Source organism: Genypterus blacodes, unplaced genomic scaffold (genome assembly GCF_046128005.1).
Source record: "Genypterus blacodes isolate CSIRO-AG114 ecotype Tasmania unplaced genomic scaffold, CSIRO-AGI_Gbla_v1 ptg000067l_1, whole genome shotgun sequence".
Classification (NCBI taxonomy): domain Eukaryota; kingdom Metazoa; phylum Chordata; class Actinopteri; order Ophidiiformes; family Ophidiidae; genus Genypterus; species Genypterus blacodes.
The window spans coordinates 2,629,232-2,643,967 of record NW_027466879.1 but is presented as its reverse complement, the minus strand read 5'-3'; the positions used below and the strand labels follow the sequence as shown (position 1 = coordinate 2,643,967).

At 42.4% G+C, this 14,736-nt stretch overlaps 3 protein-coding genes across 3 annotated transcripts in view; 2 read left to right on the top strand and 1 right to left on the bottom strand.

The window, feature by feature from the left end:
• The first annotated feature begins 755 nt into the window (after positions 1-755).
• terb2 (telomere repeat binding bouquet formation protein 2) lies at positions 756-3,200 on the top strand. The gene is made up of 6 exons (XM_076155815.1): positions 756-819; positions 1,343-1,424; positions 1,533-1,672; positions 1,777-1,838; positions 1,934-2,024; positions 2,267-3,200. The coding sequence occupies exons 1-6, from the start codon at positions 756-758 to the stop codon at positions 2,377-2,379; spliced, it is 552 nt and encodes a 183-aa protein (XP_076011930.1). The 3' UTR covers positions 2,380-3,200.
• Positions 3,201-3,242: 42 nt separating this feature from the next.
• On the top strand, positions 3,243-6,119 carry sord (sorbitol dehydrogenase). The gene is made up of 9 exons (XM_076155913.1): positions 3,243-3,382; positions 3,491-3,524; positions 3,878-4,042; positions 4,179-4,338; positions 4,444-4,562; positions 4,993-5,058; positions 5,135-5,313; positions 5,403-5,524; positions 5,673-6,119. Exons 1-9 carry the CDS (start codon positions 3,329-3,331, stop codon positions 5,836-5,838), a joined length of 1,065 nt encoding a protein of 354 aa, XP_076012028.1. The 5' UTR covers positions 3,243-3,328; the 3' UTR covers positions 5,839-6,119.
• A 993-nt stretch (positions 6,120-7,112) lies between these two features.
• The window catches only part of apba2b (amyloid beta (A4) precursor protein-binding, family A, member 2b), a 50,416-nt gene continuing 42,792 nt past the window's right edge, over positions 7,113-14,736 (bottom strand). Inside the window, exons 9-15 of the mRNA XM_076155796.1 lie at positions 13,900-13,986; positions 11,732-11,917; positions 9,891-10,070; positions 8,313-8,525; positions 8,097-8,216; positions 7,831-7,971; positions 7,113-7,679 (exon numbers count right to left, since the gene is read on the bottom strand). Of these exons, the coding sequence (XP_076011911.1) occupies positions 7,608-7,679; positions 7,831-7,971; positions 8,097-8,216; positions 8,313-8,525; positions 9,891-10,070; positions 11,732-11,917; positions 13,900-13,986 (999 nt within the window). The 3' untranslated portion in view covers positions 7,113-7,607. The remainder of the gene's footprint in view (positions 7,680-7,830; positions 7,972-8,096; positions 8,217-8,312; positions 8,526-9,890; positions 10,071-11,731; positions 11,918-13,899; positions 13,987-14,736) is intronic.

Genomic DNA, 14,736 nt, shown 5'->3' with positions numbered 1-14,736 from the left:
CTGTAAACCTCTTTAAAGTCAACACCTAATTGCTCACACACCAGGTTATCAGGCCACTGCATATTGCAGATATGGTGACAAACAGTTTAGAAACCAACAATGATTCAACAGCAACTGCGCTGAGCCAAATGAAATAAAGTGCCCTCAGTATGTGACCTTATACTACACTGATTGTTTAACTGAGAGACTATAAGCAACATAAAATGGACAACAGTATATAACATGTTACATAATATCTCCATCTAGTGGTTATACGTAGTACTGCAAAACTGTTGGCGGTCTGGTGTCAATACTGAATATTGGCATAAAACATTGATTATTGCCTTAAGTGTAAGTATTTTACAGTAATCCTTATACTGACGCTTAAGCTATTTCAGTTCAATCACAATGTGCACTTTCTCGTATTTGCTGGATATAACCTGAACAGTGGACACATGGTTTACTTCACTGTTTCATACAGAAGTCAAAGTGGTTGTAGTCTTCTAGTTGGACCTTTGAATAAACCAACTGAAGATATGCAGGCCTGTTTGGAAATTTGACTAACATCACAAGAAAAACTGAATCTCTACTTATTAAGATGACAATTACTTTCATATTTAATTTCCAGCTCTTGTAATTAAAAATGTACTACGTTTTCCAAAGGTTTTAAACGCAACAGAGCCATTAAGCATGGAATGGAACTAAAAGCTAACAAGTGAAGAGAATTCAATGTAATAATAACAAACTAAAACACTTTTTGAAAAGGTATACTGACCATGTTCCGGAACAAGACTGCCTGGTTCTCACGTAGTGTGCCACTGTCCGGTTACAGCTTTTGGAGTAAGTAACTTTAGTTTGGCCTTACGGCAGTTTGTCTCAGCTAGCTGCGAGCTAGTAACCACCTGCTGGTGTTCATTTGGCTTAATTAAAATTTAAGAAATGACGAAACCAAAGCCACTAAAATAATTCAATGAATAATAGATAACGATTATAATGATAATCCATTTTACATTGCTTTGATTGCTGCTCCGTTTGTCGGTTTCTTTGTCTTCCTTTACAGTAATTATTAAGGATATTGATTATGTGTTGGATCTAAATTATTATCAAAACTTAGTTGAAGATTTTCAGCATTTGCTTCTCACCCAACCACAATAACAATCTCAACTCCAAATCTACTGTATCATTTTATTTTAGACCTGTGGCAGGTTCTGTTTAGCTGCTATTTTAAAGCTGTCTTACCAAAGTTACTTGTGAATCTGTGTATGTAAAGTTTGGATATACATTCACAGTTTCCCTCACATGTTGTCACATTTGAAGCCGTGTAAGATCTGTCTTTGTGTTCCTAACATATGTTTTTGTGTAGCATCTGAAGGTGGAACCTTGGCGAGTTGTAGGACAGCAGATTATCTCTTCAGCGATGATGCTACATGTCCTGATACTTTGAGGTTAACAGAATGACAGAGACAAGAAGATACACATTCATCATCTGCATAATCATTTCAAGCACAGTCTCTGTAATTACCTTCACATTTTATCCTCAATTCCACTCTCAGGATATTTGAGAGCAAAGATTATCTATGGCACAAAGTGACAGTGTTTCACAGCTCGTTTCTCTCTGCCTGTGAGAAGCGGCAGAGTGTTCAGTCTGTGTGTACAGGACACTATGTGCTGCCCCCGGCCTCTGTGCAACACGGTGAGCAATGTGCGATTAAACTCAAGGTTTTCAAACATTTTCAAACATAAAACTGTTTTATATGTTAAAAATTAAATGTTGTTTTCTTGTGGGGATCATTGAAGAGGTCAGAAATACAGTTGGGAGGTTTATTTGGGAACGTGAAGAGGATCAATCAGTGGCTCGGGTAAGTACACAGGAATGACATCATTTCATGCTAATTTATACACAAAAGACACTCACGGATATTGTGCGTCTTTGTTTGGTTGTTTTGTTTTATAGGGTTCCCATGACCAATTACATATCAAGACTGAACAAAGCTCCAGTAAAGCAGATAACGGCAGCCTGTGGGTTATGCGCTCTTCTCTAAACAGTACTATAGATTATACTACAGATTATACTAGCGCCCGAATTTTCCAAAACTGCTAAAGTACTTTCCCCCCCCACTTTTAGATCAGACGCAGACACATCAGAATGTGAAGCACTTCTGTGTTCTGAAGATAATACAGTTCGCCACAATTGTACAGGTATAACGTTAATTTCCTCATCCATTATATTGTAGATCATCATCATTCATTTGTTAATTATCTCTTTTTGTTGTCTTGTTCACTACAGGGTATGTCAGCATGGAAAACCTGCAGAAATATTCAGGCGATCTGTGTGATTTCTATCTTGGATGTTTCAGATGCTCTGCCTGTAATCTTCACTGCTGCCTGCTGCACACTTAAATGAAAAGAAGTAAAATGTACTGTGTGTTTGAGAACAGAAACTAGTGGCTATGCACTCTTGTCAAGTTGAACTTTTTTTTTTAGCAGCAAATGATGTGATGAATTGAAGACAAAATAAATGGTTAGACCACAGCGAACATTCCTCTCATTTTGTCATGTTATGTCTCAGTTATGTTTACTTTTCTCAGCAAAATAAAGAATGATTCCCGAAATGCACACTAGATTAAGCAAATGATCCATAAACTACACACTGGATTCTGCTTTAGAATTGCTTCTTCAAGTGATGAGGACTTTATCTAAGCCGTCTCTCTCTGGGGTCAGGCTCAGACAATATGCATAAAACTCACTCCTGAATAAAATAATAATTTAAAGAACACAATAGGAGTCAGCATGTTTTTATATTTTAGAATGATGAACACTCTACCTTGAAATGTAACAGTAAGGGGCAGACGTTATTTGAGTCGATTTCGCAAACCCACTGAAAACTAATTTAAGGTAAGGAGGCGTAGTTAAAAAGGAAGAAGATGGAATATAATACATGTACCAGTAATCTTTCAAAACACTTACGAAATGTATATCCCTTCTTTCCTATTGGACAATCGATATGAATATGAAAAATGTCTTAAAGGGGTGCGGTGCTAGTAAGTAAACAGCTTATCAATAGTTCAGACTTGATACAAGTGTAAATCGGCATTTTCTTACTGTATCTTTATTTATTTGAAGATATTATAATATAGTATTTATCGAGACGCTTCAAGTTTTAAGTGTACTCCAATGTGTTTGTGTTTTGTCCACCCCTCTAAAATGGACCAGTCCACGGGGGTTCATCCAATCACAGAGTTTGTTGTGGTTCCGGCCCCAAGTGAAGGTGGACTTTGTCAATGTGTTACAGCCGGACTCACACGGACACGTCGGGTCTTCTGCTCAGTGCTTAGTGGGTCTCGCAGTCATGGAGCAGGATAATCTGTGTGTGGTGCTGCACTCGCAGGGAGACCTCCGGCTGGTACGACGCCCCGACACACACCTGCCATCACATGAACTCGCAGCATTTTATGGATTATTATGACTAAACTGGTTTGACTAAACTATGACTACATCTCCAATCTTACAGGAAAACCGGCCCGTCCCGGAGCCCGGACCCAACGGTATGAGGACCATGCAGGGCAAGAAAGAAAATGGATCTAGTATTAGAAGATTTAGCGCCTATTATTCATTCGTTAGCATGTATTTCCAATTTCCCCGAGCTCCTTTTTCCACGTATTTGGAATGCAGTGGCCTTGAGCGCTGGTGCATGGTTACACCTAGATGTCTTGTGGAATATTTAACTGTCGAGACAAGAGGCCCAAGATTCTTCCTTAGGGTCCGGACAAGACTAGGAGCGGCAGAAATAAGGATTTCTGTTTTGTGTCTGCATTTAACTTCAAGAAATGATCATCAATGATCAGCCATCTAGTTTCCTCATGGTGTCCCTGTCTTGTATGTCACTTGTTGTGTCCAGATGTGTTGCTCCAAATGCACTCTGTTGGGATTTGTGGGTCAGATGTCCACTTCTGGCAGAACGGTCGAATCGGGGACTTTGTGGTCAAAAAACCCATGATCCTGGGTCATGAGGCAGCGGGGCGGGTTGTGAAGGTCGGGTCAGAAGTCAAGCATCTCAAAGTTGGTAAGTCCTTGGTGTATGTAAGGTCGCAGAGGCTGTGTCGCGCAACCAAACCTGCTTCTGCTTAAAGAAAAATAGCCTTGCTGAGTGGGCTCTTTAAGTAATGTTTAATATGAATTCATGTTCGATCGTTTCCTAGGTGACAGGGTGGCGATTGAGCCAGGTGTTCCCCGTGAGATGGACGACTTCTTGAAAAACGGACGCTATAACCTGTCGCCCTCCATCTTCTTCTGTGCCACTCCTCCTGATGATGGGAACCTGTGCAGATACTACAAGCACAGCGCCAACTTCTGTTACAAGTATTGCAGCGGGGCACTCAAGAAGTTACCTAACACATTACCAATCTCACCCTCTTGCTTTATATTGCCACATTTCTCTTTCTGTGTCTTTGTCCAACTGTCTAGGTTGCCTGATAATGTGACTTTTGAGGAGGGAGCTCTGATCGAACCTCTTTCTGTGGGGATCCACGCCTGTCGCAGAGCAGGCGTGGCTCTGGGCAGCACCGTGCTTATCTGTGGTGCAGGTGATAAGGATTCAAAATAATAACACACAAACTATATACGTGGTCTTGTATAAACATTCAACCACGAGATTCTGCAGACTACTAGTCAGAGCATATGAGGTAATGTTTGCATTCCATTGAACATCCAGTGAATCAGGCCTCTAAATCAACATGCAGTGTAGTCACAACAGTGGGAATCCTACTGACTCAACAAAACTACTGTGGATGAAGCAATGATCCTAAACGGACCTGTAAGAGACATAATAATAATTAAGCTGTTTAACTTGGTAAAAACAAGTTAATGAGCCTTTAACAGTGGCTTGTGTTTGGCTCATTGTTACAATGTTGAGCCCAACACTCATGATCATAATCATGCACATTATCAGTGCACAGGATGTGGTGTGTGTTGTGGTGTTGTGATGATATGGTGTCTTCATTATTTCCTTCATAGGTCCTATTGGGTTGGTCTGCCTGCTGGTGGCCAAGGCCATGGGAGCCTCACAAGTCGTCATCACTGGTAACGCATGTTGATGAATGTTTCTATAATGTGACTAACTCAATATCCATATTCTGATATATTTTGTTGTCTTCAGATTTGGCTGCAGAGCGCTTGGCCATGGCCAAAGAGCTAGGTGCTGACTTCCAGGTGACAGTGAAGAGAGAGGACACACCCCAAAACCTGGCCACGACAGTGGAGGGCATGCTGGGAGCGCAGCCTCACATTACTATTGAGTGCACCGGTGCTGAGAGCAGCGTCCATACTGCCATATATGTATGTGAAGAACTCTGCCACTGTTCACTGGAACCTTTTAGATTCATCCAGTTGAATAATCAAAGTGATTGTTGTTTGCTGCCTTTCAGGCCACTCGCTCTGGAGGCGTGGTGGTGCTGGTGGGTATGGGCCCTCAGATGACCACTGTTCCTCTGGTCAATGCTACTATAAAAGAGGTGGACATCAGAGGAGTGTTCCGCTACTGCAATACGTAAGAAAACATCTTGTTCTCTTATTCTGAGCAGATTTTTAAAGTTCAGTTATCTTGTCATATAGTGACGCTATATTTCAGTTTATGTTGAACAGCAATTATGACGTTTGTATATTCTATATTTGAATGTGTATATATTATGTTTCAGTTGGCCGATGGCTATAGCGATGTTGGCGTCCGGTAAAGTGAACGTGAAGCCCCTGGTGACTCACCGCTTCTCCCTGGAGCAGGCCGTCCAGGCCTTTGAGACGACCCATCAGGGTGCAGGGATAAAGGTCATGTTAAAGTGTGACCTCAACGACCAGAACCCTTAACCTCCACTGAAACAAACAAGACAGTAAATGCAACTCAGCATGACAGGCAGACATTCATTCACAAACTGGACATTGACCTCAAAGATAACAGCTCCACTTTAAGGACACAAGTCAATAACACTGCTACTTTACCTGCTGATCAGAGCTGCAATAAGCATCAGACGGAACAAATGAAGTCATCTTTTTAATTTGAACTTTAATCAATAACTTAATTTTATTTTGGAGATTATTTTATAGCAGCCGCTGTTGCAGTAATTCTTAAATAAAGAAAACTGAAATCATATCAAATGTTTTTTATTATCACATCTTGCGTTGCCAGATTGTAAACACTAGGGGGAAGCAGAGGCTCAGAAAGGAAATAGCAGACAGCTCCTCTGTGTTCTCTCTCCTTTGTGCTCCAGTTACTCTTTAATAGGACAAACCTCTTTTGAGCTCATTCAGGTCGATACACTCCAACAAAACCAGCGGGTTTCCTCTTTGATTTTATTATCTTGCCACAATGACATGGTACTATTTTACTAGGCATGCACACAGATAATGTTCATATGCTTAGGATTTAGTACAATGCTTTGTAAAACCATTACTCACTGGTAAGGCTTTCTCTGTCACAGTGTGTGTGATTCACAGTTCTCTTTCCCTCTCCAGACCCAAAGCCGACATACAGGTGGGAAGATGTTTGCAGTGACTAAACCTGTGTTTCTTTTACATGAGCACGATACGAGACACGTTTCTCTTTATGTACAGACATTCTAATACCGCTTATGGCAATGGAGCAGCTCACATAACACAGTACATTCACAATCCACTCATAGTAGGTATGAGCTTCAGTCAGGAACACTACAGATGAACACACAGAAGAGCACAAAAACAAAAATCCAACTTCATTTTTCATATGTGTGACTTTGATATCAAAAGCACAATCAATGCATCATGTTAATAGTTTGGAGTTGCGTACGTGTGTGAGTGTTGCACTGTTTTAGAAAACTTGCCATTCAGAGGTTGAACTTGTCTATTGCCCTAAAATGAATTAAAATCAAAAGGATATGGCATTTCTCCCATAAACCCTTGCTGCAAGCATCGGTTTGATTCACATTTACATCACATCAACTAAGCATATTTAAATCCAACATGTCACACACTAAAGTCATTTCCTTCTCACTGACATCTCAGTCATAACCGGCGATTGCTTGTGTCTTTGCCTACGTCACCGTCTGCCATCAATTCAACAGCGAGGATCGATAAATATTTACAATGCAGCTGTGCCCCTTTTCCCATTTTCTTCAGTCACCAATATTAGCAAAATATGTATTTACATGAGAAATAAATAAACGGAGAAGAAAGAAAATGAAACTGTGTACAAGAAAGTAGCGTCGAAGTGCCGTATTGCATTACATGGATATAAAAAAATAAATTGTGACGCATTCGCTCGATCAGACCGTACAATCCCACTGAGGTGACACAGCAAAGCACAGACGGGACAAATAAATAACTCACAGTATCCACACGTACACAGCACACACACACACACACACACACACTCTTTCTGTGGCTGGTCAGATGGGAAAGTGTCTCATGTCAGTTACGGCCTTTGCATGTTGAGCACAGATGATGGAGAGATGACGGAGAACTGAAGTCATCAGCTCAAAGGAAAAGAAATGACTGGACAGTGAGAAGCCGTCCTCCCCTGCCACCGGACAGTTTGATCCGTGTGACATGGATAACCAATCATGGCTGACGGCTCATCACGTGAAATGGTCCCTGTCCATCACTTATATGTACATGGGCGTCTCCTGTCCTGTTAGGAGTCTGAACATGGCTGCTGGCATCGTCTTCATGTGGATCTGGAAGGGAAAGAAACAACAAAGCAGACTCAATAAAACAGTTTCATTCTGTCAGTTTATCTCTCTCTCTCTCTGAGTTTGTGTGTGTGTGTGTGTGTGTGTGTGTGTGTGTGTGTGTGTGTGAGTGTGTGTGTGTGGATGCATGTTTGACCTCGCCAACAGAGTTCGAGAGTGCCTGGACGATCTTCTCATGTGCTGTAGCAACCACACTCTGACCGTTGATCTCTATGATTCGGTGTCCCACACGGACGCCACCTCGCTCTGCAATGCCTCCACGCATCAGACTGCATATCTGTAGGGCAACACAAACACACACAGGAAGGTGAACGTAAACAAACAATGTTCTGAAGTTCAAATCATCAAGTTTGCATATTTCCACAGTCGATGTTGACAGAAAGATGTCTGTTCCGTTCTTACAATGCCGTTCTGGACACTGAAGCCCAGCTGGTACTTCAGATCTGGCCTCTTGATAAGGACGGTGGTGACAGGAGGGCAGCTGACGATGTTCATTTTCACCTGAACCTGGTTTTTCAAGCCCTGAAACAGACAAACCAAAACATTCAAAGTTATAAAGTCTATTTTTCAGCAGCTTGTGCATGAAGTCCCTTGTTGGTGTGTTTGTTCTCTGTGTACCTTGATGATTCCCTGACAGGTAGCCAGCGGCAGCCCCACTAGGCTGGTGTTGTTGATGGACATGATCTGGTCTCCGATGCTGAGCTTGCCCGAGCGTGCCGCCGGCCCGCCGTTCATCATGTTGGCTAAGATGACTGTGGGCAGAATGGAGCCCCAGCCGGACTCCACGATCACCACACCAAGGATCTCCCCTTTACTCTTCTCCAGCTGCAGCTGTGGATGAACGAGGAAGAGGAGACCGGGGAGAGGTTATACACACACCATCACTGTAGCTTTGGAAGGATTCAGTGTTTCGCTCAAGGTTCCCTGAGATTAACCGTGATGGACAGAATGTAATATGAGCAGTGAGCACTGATGTTTGTGTAACAGCAGAGCTTCAACACGAACACTGAGGCTGTCTTCATCTTCTGTCTGTCAGTTTGCTGGCTGGATATCTTTATAATATTGATCCTAATATCAATTCAATGTTATAAACAGGTGGGAGTTGTGTTTTTGAGGCAGATTCTAATCCAGAACGTTCCACAATGTTATTAATTTTACAATTGCCAAGTTTATAATCTGCACTGCAAACCTTCATCTCATCTCATCTGAGCTCCAAGCCAACAATCAGGAGTGTTTATACATCATAATTAACAGGCATTTACCTCCTCACCTATTGTACTTATCAGAATAATGTCTGATCTATCTGCTGTAAGACTTCTAACACTTCAAATCTGGATAAATGAACCCAACATGTCGTCTTAATGTTTCCAGAAAGCCTGTCTCCCCGTCACTCATGTGCCTCCACACATCTGCTGTGTTCTTATGTTCTGCTGCAGCATCAAACAGCAGAAACCTTTATTCCCCCAGAATCCTCCAGTGTTGCTTTCAGGGATAAGTGCTAAAGAAGAAATACTGCAGCAGAAAAAAGGAACGAGCCGGAGTTCAAACACTAAAAGTAGATTACACTGCACCATCTGCCTGTTAGGATGTATAATTACTGTAGGCACCAGCTAATGTATGCTTATAACATGTTTCTCTAACGGCCCTGAAATGTGTGATTTACACCCCAGTGGCACGTGTGGAGTCTGCCTCAATCTGTGTTTGTTTTGTGTGTGTGTGTTTAGATAAAGATGTGCAGGAAGAAGGAGAATGCAGGAGCCAAGAAGACCAAACGGCCCCTGGATGCTGTCTGTCTCCAAAAACTCAACTGCTGTAGAAAAACACCACACCGCTCTTCCCTCAGGAAACACGAGGTCAATCCAATTTCTGGGGTCGTAGTAGTTAATTACACTTCTTCAATTATGTGTCCTGGTGGCTATTGTAACATTTAATGAGAAGAATACTGCACAGACTCCACAATATGTGTCCAAAATGTTGATGTGTTTCTGAAACTCGGCTGAACCAAAGATCCTAAAAACCTAATAGACAGTAAACATGAAAACCTCTGGAAGAAGAAGACCACTATAAAACTATGTATGTCTATTTTCTACAGCAGAAGAAGAGTAGAAGAGGATCACGCCTCACTGATATCTCCTTTTTAAATCCGAGAGGTGACCAACAATTACAGATTTTGCAGGATATCGGGTGTCAACAAACCTCTTTGCAGTTTTCAGAGTTGGAGAAGTGAATGAGGTCATCATTGTACATCTCCTGGGTGTTGATGATGTCACTGTACTCTTTCTGACTCAGGTCCTCGGGGTTGATGCCGTTTGCTCTCAGGAACTCCTGGTACGCCACGCTGAAAGCCTGACCGATGGACTGAGCGATGAGCTGAGCCTGCAGACAAGAACGCAGGAAGCAGGAAATCAACATGCAAACCGTGTGTGTGTGTGTGTGTGTGTGTGTGTGATCTGGAGCGCTCCCATGCAGTGACGCCTGCAGTATCTTCACTGAGACGCTTTCACATAATTACACTGCGGGAGGAAGTTTTCTGTGCAATCAAACAATAGTGGCAATTTGTTGGCCAAGAATACATTAAAGGAAGATAAAAGAGATTTTCACTGCCAGCTCTTTGTTCACATTCAATAGAGAAATTAATACATTTAAACCCAAGTTTGATTTATTAAAAAACTGCTAGTAGCTGCTTTCATATCATTGCTAGCAGACATTGGCGTCATTAAAGCTCCCATATGCCACTTTGTAAACCGTGTTTTGGTAGAAACTTGCTGGAATCCTCCTGATGGACTCTGATTAAGCAGGTAAGAAGGAGGAGGGAGTCCAGTTTACTCCACAATCTCACACACTGCTGCTTAAAAGTCCCAAACCTCCACATGCAAAGTACTTTGAAAGGATTTCGATGGATAATAACATCCACAAAAACTTTTATTCTAAGTAGATAAACCAGAATCAGGAGAGAAACAGTTTATAAATTGAGGGATTAGCGGCTGAATGCTTCTATTATAACTCTGGCTGGCCTGTGAAACCTGGCAGTGAAGTGATGGAGTGCAAAGAGAGGACAGATTGGAGTCCAGCCTTTCTTCTGACTGGCACAGACTGGATACTGGCTCCTTCACGCCGCGCACTGCGAGCAGCCAAGTCTTAGTAAATCTGCTTCAACAAGGCAAGCAGCAGCTCGGCGCTGAAAAAAGTCCAACTGCCCAAGCGACCCTCATCATTTCACCTCAGCAGGCTGAGCTCAGCTGCCTGCACGCGCTCACACTGTGTAACGATGTTTCTCTAAGCAGCTATCAGCATTACACACAGACTAACAGCCACTTTAAAGGCTCAAAAAAGGCAAATGATAAAAAAAACAAATAAATAAAGTTGTTCTTGTCACCTAGTGGAGAAGAAACACAAATACAATACAGGGATTGATTGATCATTTCTGAGCCAACAGGATGCTTTGTCCCATTTCTAATCTGCTCTCTGGAATGCTGGAGGGATTTTTCTCAGTTTCATTAAAGTAAAAAATAACAATCCTGCATGAGTGACATTACATCATCTTTTCTTTTTTTCCCCCATCACAGGTTCCAGCTGAACCTCTGTGTTTGTGAAGAGGCAAACGTCTTGTGGCCGCGGGCTACACAGCCTCAATCATGGGTTGCAGCCAGGACGGATGTAATTACATCATGATCAAATGTTTGTCCCTCCTGTACTTTAGAAATTGGGAATGTGCCAGTGAATGCAACAGATTGATCAACGTCCATATTGTTAATTATATCTGGGATTGAACCTCCTTCTATCACATCTCATGTCCCTGATATGAGTCATGACGGCTGTGGAGTGATTCACACACCAAATGACTCACTTCACTTAATGACGGATGAATGTGAATAGCTTCCTGCATCTGTGGAGCTGCCAGCCAAAGGAGAATTTAAATGCAAACATTCTGATATACACACCAGACCAACACAGGCTTAGTGAACACACACACACACACACACACACACACACACACATACACACACACACACACACACACATACACATTCACTTACATCCTCCGACTCAAAGACGTGGCAAATCATCTTGTACTGTTTCTTTGCCTCTGGCGCCCCGGGCGTGGTTTCGATGCAGTCCTGCGAGGCGGTGCGTGGCATCCTGCGCCTCGCCATCAGGACCACGATGTTCCCAATGTCAGCGATGTAGGAAATGGTACGGAGCGCGTTGTCCATCATGGTTTCCTGTGTGGGCAGAGCAAACATAGAAGTGCATTGCAAACATAAACATTGCATGGCTCATTCCTGAATTTGGACACCGACAGCAACAGGGTTTGACTGGGATATGGGCAGATTCCCTCACTTGGACTTGAGTCAAATCAAACTTATTCTCTAATTCAATGTGACGATACCAACTGAGAAAAGTGCCAGCTGATGATCAAGCAACCAGTTTAGATGAAGCTTTGAAAACATCGACTTCTAGCGTTCATACATGTTCAGTGACGATTCAAACTCATCCTGAAGTCAGTTATGTAAATGTAAATAAACCAAACTGGAGCATAATATCACCATAACATAATGATCTATCATGTCGAGGGACCATTGAGGACGAATCCCAATTTCATAATGTTCAATAATAATAATAACATTTACAATAAAAACAGTAAAAAGACCAACTGGTGACACCAAATGTTGTGTTGTAGTTTGGTTTGGCTCCAGTAATCAGAGTGTAAGTGATGAGCACAGGGAGATAGAAGTCTTCATGGTAAGCATATGGATTACCCACAATGCACTCTGATTACAGCCCAATAACACTGCTGTAAATCTGATGAAGAGTACACAACAAGCTCCAAAACTCATCAATGCTCAGACAACAATCAGGTGTTTGTGTTTATAAGACACGCTTTAATGGTGTTTGTTCACTCAGCCTGGTAATGGCTTCACTCCTATTCTCTTCCTTCTCTTCTTCTCTGGAAAAGATGTTGTGTTGAATGTGCGAATGTGTCATTTTGTTCACTCCACAGACCCACACTTATCACACAATTCCTACTGCTGCTTTTCAACCTTAGATTCTGCGTATGATGAATAAAGGCCTGTAATCCCCGGAAGCTGAATGGAGCCTTTGAATTACACGATGAAGGCTTGTTAAAATTCTGCCTGTCTCAACTGCAGCACACAGTGCAAACACACCAAAATGGAGAGGAAGAGACACTGCATTGCACCATCTCTCTCTCTCTCTCTCTCTCTCTCTCTTGTGAACACTTCTACTCCTACTCGAAAACTTTTGTGAAATTGAACAAAGCTTCAAGGATGAGCTGCTGAACCAGAGGGAATCTGACAGAGGAATTACGTGTTTCCTTCATTAAGACCTGCAGAAGCCCAAAGATCAGCTCGTCTGTCTCTGGCTTGTCTGGCCTGTCATGTCTGCAAACTAGCTACAATTTCAACTTCAATAAAAACATTCGCCCTAACTATTTATTCACTGTGATGATCTGGAGGGAGAAGTCATGACTCATTTCATCACTCACCATCTGGATGAAGTTTGATGCATGTTTTGCATGTTGAACTACTAGAAGCTGCAGATCCCTTACACACACAGTTAGTCCCTGAAATTATAACGTTAAAGTCTATATGGTATGATTTATTTGTGACCTTTAAAAGAAAATGAACAATTCTATCCCCGGCTGAACAAATTTCAATGTCAATCCCATTCAAAGTCTCAACAATGCTCACTGCCGTGGTCCTGATGTTGTATCTTTTAATTACAGCTTCCTGTTTCATTCCATGGTTGAGATATGAACCCATATCTTTCCCTTACCCATCATATTTCAATGTTTTCCAATGGGCTCCTGTTGGTTGGTGATGTCGGGTGCGGGAGCACTGCAGTTGTGTTTTTATGGATGAAATTAAAGTGAAACCTGATTGAACTTGCAAAGTGAGCCTTGTCAAACAGCTTCCTTGGTGCAGGTTCTCCAAGTCGCCCTCTATGCTCAGATGTTCAAGGATTTGGAGCTTCTATTTCTATCCTGGCCCAGTGGGGCTTCTGACATAGACGGCATCAGATTAAGCACACAAATAAATGTCAAACAACCACATGAATGAGACGTGGGGTTTAGAGGAAGCAGGGCTGTTTCAGCTCCGTGGGGGGGCTGATCCTCACACCATCACAGTGAACAGCTGGTATTCCTTCAAGTGGCTCCTTTAACAGGAACATGCAATGTGCTCACCTGTGAATCTGCATTGAGAACTTTGATCCTCTGGGTGGAGATGAACAAGTCGACCTCAGTGAGCGTCTGAGCGTCTCCGTCTGCACTCTGCAGGGAATCCAGACACAAACACAACAGCTGGTCACACACTTTTTTTACCCAGCTAATTAATGATAATCATCATCATAACTATCCAGAATGGTTCACATAATCAGAGAAGGTAAATCAGCTTTAAGACACTGCAAAACAAAAACAGCCATGGTGGCAACAGTGCATGCATGAGTAGTCGGGCGGTCGGGCGGTCAGGCCCGAGCGATGCTGCTGCAGGGACGGTGGAACGGGCCGTCGTTGGGGTGAGGTGGACATGGTGTGCTTGTCAGTGGTGTTAGTTTACATGAGTCGCTCTGGCATGGAGATGGTGAGCTGGCACGGAAACAAGTAACAGCTTAACACTAAACCCTCACCAGCTGTTAGGCAGTGAACGGCTCACAGCCTCAGCACAGCACAGACCTGCACACATCTCCCTCTAATCACTGTGCATGCAGACTAATACAATTATGCTTTATTTGACTTGTCTAATGCGTTTACCATGAAACAGCTAACCTGAAAACATGCTCCAACCAAACAGGGGCTGAAATCAAATATTCACTTAAATCTTAATATCTATTCCTCCAATACAGAAGTTGTGAGGAACCTTATTTGTAAATATGCATGTTTATATGTTAATTACAAACCAAAGAGGCCAAGATTCCACTTTTCAATGATTCAACATTTCAGCTATTGGACCATTTTTGCAAAAAGACTCCAACATCAAAACTACCACTTAGTGCAACACTTCTACTCTCAATCCATTTCCTC

What these genes read in the sequence shown, in the direction of transcription:
- terb2 (XM_076155815.1), top strand. Translation starts at nt 756, where the DNA reads ATGTTCCGGAACAAGACTGCCTGGTTCTCACGTAGTGTGCCACTGTCC. An exon ending in ACATGTCCTGATACTTTGAG is followed by an intron (nt 1,425 to 1,532) that starts GTTAACAGAATG and finishes TTCCACTCTCAG; the next exon opens with GATATTTGAGAGCAAAGATT. An exon ending in AGGATCAATCAGTGGCTCGG is followed by an intron (nt 1,839 to 1,933) that starts GTAAGTACACAG and finishes TTTGTTTTATAG; the next exon opens with GGTTCCCATGACCAATTACA.
- sord (XM_076155913.1), top strand. Translation starts at nt 3,329, where the DNA reads ATGGAGCAGGATAATCTGTGTGTGGTGCTGCACTCGCAGGGAGACCTC. An exon ending in CGCAGGGAGACCTCCGGCTG is followed by an intron (nt 3,383 to 3,490) that starts GTACGACGCCCC and finishes CCAATCTTACAG; the next exon opens with GAAAACCGGCCCGTCCCGGA. An exon ending in AGTCAAGCATCTCAAAGTTG is followed by an intron (nt 4,043 to 4,178) that starts GTAAGTCCTTGG and finishes ATCGTTTCCTAG; the next exon opens with GTGACAGGGTGGCGATTGAG.